General features: G+C 47.9%; 1 protein-coding gene across 1 annotated transcript; it reads left to right on the forward strand.

Moving 5' to 3' along the window:
- Nucleotides 1-531: 531 nt before the first annotated feature.
- HMGB3 (high mobility group box 3) lies at nucleotides 532-6,386 on the forward strand. Its single transcript, XM_050964764.1, has 5 exons — nucleotides 532-635; nucleotides 3,322-3,478; nucleotides 3,917-4,056; nucleotides 4,615-4,789; nucleotides 5,381-6,386. The coding sequence occupies exons 2-5, from the start codon at nucleotides 3,329-3,331 to the stop codon at nucleotides 5,522-5,524; spliced, it is 609 nt and encodes a 202-aa protein (XP_050820721.1). The 5' UTR covers nucleotides 532-635; nucleotides 3,322-3,328; the 3' UTR covers nucleotides 5,525-6,386.
- The last annotated feature ends 249 nt before the right edge of the window (nucleotides 6,387-6,635 follow it).

Below are 6,635 nucleotides of genomic sequence, written 5' to 3' on the forward strand. Positions count from 1 at the left end.
CATTGATCCTTAGCGCACAACGTGAGTATTATTTATCTGAAACCACGCTGGGTTTCCCCTTAGTTAACTGAGGATCGGATTAACCCCCAGGCCCGCCAGCTCCGGCTTTTTCGCTGCCTAGCACTGTGCTGACCCTGCGGCTGGATTTGACACCTGCAGAAAGCAGGACTGCCCGGGCGGTGGGAGCACGCTTTAAACAGCCCCTGGACTTGTGGACAGATGCCGGGTAAGCGGAGCGGGGCCAGGCGCACAGGAGAGCGGAGCAGAGCCCATGGTCCCGCGGATGTGGCCGAGGCAGAAGCGTGGGCCCGGAGACTGGGCTGGCCCGGCCAGCCGCGGTAGTACCCCCTCGCTCTTGCTGCAAACTTTTCCCCAGCGGCTGGCAACTCTTCCCCAGGCGGGTGTTCTTTTGAATGAATGACCTGGGCCGGCGCCGGCCAATCGGTGCCCGGCCGTGATTCATATTCATGAGCGTCCCTTCCAATGGCGGGGCGAGGAGGTTCTTTTAAACGGCGGAGCCCAGCAGCCAATCAGGCCGCTCTCGGAGGCAGCCAACGCGAGGCTGAGCTGAGCAGTGCTGAGCCCAGCGTCGTGCCCTGCGCTCCAGCTACTGCCCAGACTAGCGAACAATACAGGTAGGTTCGGCTCCGCCGCGGCTCCGACGGGCAACTTTTCGGGGGGCGGCTGCCCTCGCCCCTCCCCCCCGCGCCCGATCCCCCTTTTCTCTTCCTCCTCCGCTCCCTTTTCTCTCTCCCTTCCTTTTCCGCGGGCTTTCCCACTCCCCTGCTTTATTAAAAAACTTTTCCCCCTTCCCCCGTCTCTCCGCTCCGCGGTTCCCACGGCAAGAAATGCTCCTGGGTCCAGCTGCTGGGTGCCGCTCCAGCTGTGCTGGGGAGCTACCGGGGAGAGGGGTGCAGCACCCTCCCCAAATCCCCTCTTCTCTCCCGGGTCCCCCCTCCCGCAGGGGTGCCCATACTCCGCGGAGTATCCCGCTAGGCGCGCGAAGTGTGGAGCGTTTCCGCGTGTCGCGCTGCCCGGAGCGATGGGGCTGGTGCAGGGACTGCACCGGGGCTAACTCTGGGCTCCCCCGCCCGGGCAGGGATTTTTTCACTCTTAAAGTGACTGGGAAAATGCGCGGCGCGGCGCGTCTCTGCCGCTGCCCCGGGTGGGATCCGCGGGGCTGCCGGCGGTGGAAGTTGCCGGCCGTGCGCAGTGCTGTGCCCGCTGTCTACTCTGCATTAATATGGCTGTCGCTTTAGCATCTGACAGGGATAAACCCTGCGCGCTGCGCCCGTGTGCCCCGGCGAAACAGTTTTTTACTCGCGATCCCGCTAGCCCCGCTCCCCCGATTTATTCGCTTCCCTTCTAGCTTCTCTTCCCCTGCCCGGCGAGGTGGGTTTCGTGCCCCGGTGCCCTGGCTGAAGCCCCAAGCCACCTCTTTCTTGCGCCGCTTTCCCTCTGCTGTGGGCATTAACATGGCTGGCGCTTGAGAGCTCCGGCTAAGGAAGAAAGACGTGTAAGCAGCACAGCGATCGGGAGGGGGGATCTAGGCGGGGGAAATCTCCGCTCAGGAGCCCCGCAGAGCGCCCAGACCTTTCGCTTTCGCCCCGGTTCCTTTTTCCCTATCGCCCCTTGTGCTTGGCGGGGTGGCCGGGGGTCGTTTGGGGGCTTTTTGCACTTTTCCCCCTCGGCGCGGCTGAGCGCAGCCTGGGCTGTAATGGCTGCACGGGAGTCTTTGTTATACAGAGTATTGCGCTAGGCAGGGACATGGGAGGAGGGGGGGGTGGCGCTTTAACTCCCCTCTCCTGCCCTTGCCCCGGCCCCCACGCCCCCCAGCCCCCCAGGCAGGACAGAGCAGAGGTTTTTCTAGGGCGCGGGGTGGTTTGGGGGGGGCTGGGGGCCCGGGAGCCCCCGCGGAGAGGCGTTAGTTGGGCAGAAGGGGCTGTGCGGCTTTGTTAGGCATAGCAGCCTCACTGCCTTAGAGAAGCCATTTTAGCGAATGGAGCCGGCTATGGGCGAGGAGAACAGCAACCACTTCTCTATATCCCTGCCTAGCACCAAGGCTATAGATACTCCTATGGCACGGGCGAGAGCCCCATACTCTGCCCCAGCCCTGCCAGGCTGTGCCCCCCGCCCGGGGCCACCCCCCAGGCCAGCACAGGGGCTCATTTCAGGGGCACTTTCTTTCATGAAGAAGCATTTCACAAAATGGAAGATGAATTATTGGTGTCTTGGTGACCTGTCGTTTTTTTTTTTTTTTTTTTTTTTCCCTCTCTCCCCTCCTTCCACTGGAGTCCCAGGCAAAGGAGCGCGCTGCTGAGCTGGGCACATCCAGGCTGCACTGGCCCCATTCGCAGCAGCGCAAATGCCCCTTGCCCTGGGCAATATGCGAAAAGGGGGGGGTGTCTCTATTTTTGCTGTGACCTTGGCAAAGGGGGGAGTGGAAGATGGCGGGAAGCAAAGAAGGGGGAGTAAAAACATAAAACAACCCTGCCTTTTAATCTGAAACTTTGCAAACAGATTTGCTGCCTCTTAATATGTGACCGAAACGGGATTTCTCTCTCCCCTGCCCCCTCCGAATTTTTTTTTAAGGTGTTTGGAGGAGATGAAAATGTCTGTTTGTAGCGCTTTACAAATTGGGGGGGCAGAGGTGGAAATGATTCTGGAAATCCACTTTTATTGCCCATGTGGCATTAGGGTGCACAATTAAATATTAATATTAGTCCAATAAAAATTAAAATTTCAAACTCTCTTAAGGCTGCACATGAAAAATATTACTGCAGGAGGCTAGAAAAATTAATTTTTTTTTTTAAACACCACCCAAAAGTTAGCATTGGTAACTTGCTAATCACATCCTTGCGCTCTGACCATGACACCTCTAAACCAGGTCACTTGGTGGAGCAAAAGCAAATCCTTCTAGTCTTGCAGAGGTTGGCAGGTGATGATGTGTTTGAAACGGGCCCTTATTTGCACACCTTTTGTAACCACAATTATTGCATTTATACCAGGGGGAAATCAGTGGAACCTTTCCTGTTGGGTGACAGCTACTTACATGTGAACTCTAGCTCTCCTGAAGGAATAACTCTTGGGCTGGCATTATGCAGTCTGTTCAAGCTCTAATGTGGCAGCCAACTCAAACAAATATTTTAAATGTATATTTATAAATAAAATTATAAAAAATTAAGACAAATTATTAAACATTTTAATCTCTCTATAATGACACACTACTTGAGGCAGCATCACTTCTGTCCATACTCAACCTGAGTGTTTACTTGGTAGAACAGTTTATATCTGTGATTTATCCTTTTCTCCTCCTTACAGAGACAGGATGGCTAAAGGTGACCCGAAGAAGCCTAAGGGCAAGATGTCTGCTTATGCCTTCTTTGTGCAGACATGCCGTGAGGAACATAAGAAGAAGAACCCAGAGGTTCCAGTCAACTTTGCAGAGTTTTCCAAGAAGTGCTCAGAAAGGTGGAAGGTACTTTAATTCACTATTGTCTTGAAGTGACAGCTGTCTTTCTAGAATTGTAACTTCTTGTGACACTTGTTTAAATTGGAGATTGACTTTCTTTTCAATCCCTATCCCATTCTTAATTTTGTTCGTGATTTCTAGGGATCGGAAAAGTTTAGACTGCATTGGAAACTTCTCTCTCCACCGTACACGCGTCCTTTCTTTTCCTGCACACCTCTACCAAGAGGCCACCTCCTGCTATTTTAATAGCCTAACTGTAGAAGGAGGAGGCCTTAGGTCAATTCAATTATTGGCCCTTGCTGAGACTGCCATTTGGGACTGTGCTTTGATGCGAACCCTTGTCCTCCAAGGTGGCCTCAGTCCAGTGAAGACAAAGTACGTACCTCCAACTGAAAAGGGAAACTCACTAACTTGAGTGCTCATCTACTGTGTATCTTCTTTCAGACCATGTCAGGCAAAGAGAAGTCCAAATTTGATGAAATGGCAAAAGCCGACAAGGTACGGTATGATCGGGAAATGAAGGATTATGGCCCAGCTAAGGGTGGCAAGAAGAAGAAGGATCCTAATGCCCCAAAACGGCCACCGTAAGTAACTTTCTCACAATGCTGTTACATATGAATAGCTCAACTCAAAGTTAGCTGTTGCAGTTGCAGCTTTCTCTAGGTGAAAATTGAACACCCAATCACTGCTAGAATCATGATAACATGAAATAGGTTTATTAGTACCCGTTTATAAACTTTCTGACAGCTGAAATCCACAATTTGTGGAGCATTAAGTAACGTGACTAAAATAGCTGGACAGTTGCAAAATTGATATCTTCTATCAACTAAATCTAAAACAGTAAGAGGAAGGAAGTGATAAATTGGCATCCAAAACACTCTGCTTCAAATAATGCAAATTTAAAATCTTGCATATTTTTCCAACACTTACGCTTTGCAAGCCGGGTCCATTAGCAAACACAAATATCTTTTTTGTTTTTAAACGCTTCTTCCCCTTCCTCGGAGACTCTAGCTGTTGATAGTCTCCAGTCTTGTGAATCATTTGGGTGACTTGACGATTGAAAGAGCTGGAAGGCTTTCCCAGTTCTGATATTCAGTTTCAGATTCTGAGATGCTCATTTTAATATGAAACTTTTCTCCAAGGTCTGGCTTCTTCCTGTTCTGTTCAGAATTCCGTCCCAAGATCAAATCCACAAATCCTGGCATATCTATTGGGGATGTAGCAAAGAAACTTGGTGAAATGTGGAACAACCTCAGTGATGGTGAAAAGCAGCCTTACAATAATAAGGCAGCTAAACTGAAGGAGAAATATGAAAAGGTAAGGCTAGGTTGTAGCTTGAGCGTCTTAGTAACATTAGAGCTGATGTGGGCATAAACACTTAGTTTTAATGAAGAGATCCATATTACCCAGGGGGCATGTTTATAAGGCTTCTGTAACATCTAGAGACTGGTTAGCAGCAAGACATAGTATGCTGGATACATATATAGTACACTTAAACTTCCATATAATGGCTGAATTTACCCTTTGGGAAACTTCAGGCAAGTTTCTTGTTCCTTGGGATACACGGTAGATCCCTGTCACCACCTCTTATGAAGTGAAGTTTTGGCTTTGCTGAAGAAACCAGTCTTTTTCTTTTTTTAATAGCACTATAAGATTTACGTAAACATCTCTAACTTCTGGAAGTGAATGTTTCTTACAATTTGTTTTCTTTTTTTTTTTTAAATTTATGAACCCAGGATTCAAACTTAATGCTTAGACTACTCAGGTACGCTTTGGTAGCCACAAGCCCGTAGACGAGGTCTAGCAGCCTTTCCCTTGGGGAGAAGGCTGCTGAAAGCTAGTATCTCTGTACACTTACATCTAAGCAATAAACATACAGCAAATTAAGACATCCTCTTGACTTTGCAGGATGTTGCAGACTACAAGTCGAAAGGAAAGTTTGATGGTGCAAAGGGTGCAGCAGCCAAAGCTGCTCGGAAAAAGGTAGAGGAAGAAGATGAAGAGGATGAGGATGATGAAGAGGAGGATGAAGAAGATGAGGATGATGAATAAAACTGTACGATATTTGTCTGATGTGAATACCATAGAGTAGGGGAAACACCATAAATGAAGCACCTCTTATTTGAGATGGTGCTGTTGCCCTCATTAGGCTTAATTACAAAATTCGGATTCTGATCACATTGTAGTTTCTAAAAGTGCTCTAGAAATTGTAACTGGTTTACATGAAGTGGCCATGGGTGTAGTGAGCACCCTGAAACTGTATCAAAGTTGTACATATTTCCAAACATTTTTAAAATGGAAAGGCGCTCTAGTGTTCTCCTCACTCTGTGCACTTTGCTGTTGGTGTAACAAAGCATTTAAAAATGTTTCAAGCATTTTTTTTTAATTTGTAAGGTGGTGTTACTATATGGTTATTGGCTAGAAAATCCTGGGTTATAAACTGTACATATCTATAGTTTGTAAAAACTAGACAAATTCTTGTGGTACATGCTTAGAGTTGTGATGCCTTGAGGGAGGGGTGATTACTTTGGACGGCTGTACCTTCCATAGGGTGCCATGGCCCAAAGCATGCACTGTGAGGGTAGATCTATTTACACTACAGTGGGCGTCCATTTAGCTTAAAGTTGTCTTTCTGTATATAGTGAAATTAGCATTCTGCTGCCATTCTTAGTTGTGGAAGGGGGTTCAGCTGGCATGAGAAGTGTATGGGTTTTTTTAGTTAAGTGCGGTAGTTTTTTAAACTGAAACTGTAGACCTCTCTTCATTGTCACCGGAGTGAAGAGCAAGTGCAGCAATTGAAGTTCAAAAACACTCTGTACTTAAACAAATTTGCTACGTTATGTTGGTTTTTTTTGTATGTTTAGAATGCTGAAATGTTTTTTGAAGCAAAATAAACAGTATTACGTTTTTAAAACTGTTCTTGACAACATTCTAAATTTCTGGTTGAAAAGTATCTTAACAGCAAAAAGTTCATCTCGAAGTTTGTGGCATCCCTCAGGGTGGGTAACTTAGGAAACATTCTGTCTCAAGGATAAAAATGGTGGCTAGCTAAAACTGGCTGAATTGAAAGAGATGGCTGCTCAAGCTAATATGCAATCTTACCTGTTTATGGCTGAGTGGCGTAAGATGCTATGCAAGTTTGAATTTTATTACTTGAACATGG

The sequence above is a fragment of the Gopherus flavomarginatus genome, chromosome 8 (assembly GCF_025201925.1).
Source record: "Gopherus flavomarginatus isolate rGopFla2 chromosome 8, rGopFla2.mat.asm, whole genome shotgun sequence".
Classification (NCBI taxonomy): Eukaryota; Metazoa; Chordata; order Testudines; family Testudinidae; genus Gopherus; species Gopherus flavomarginatus.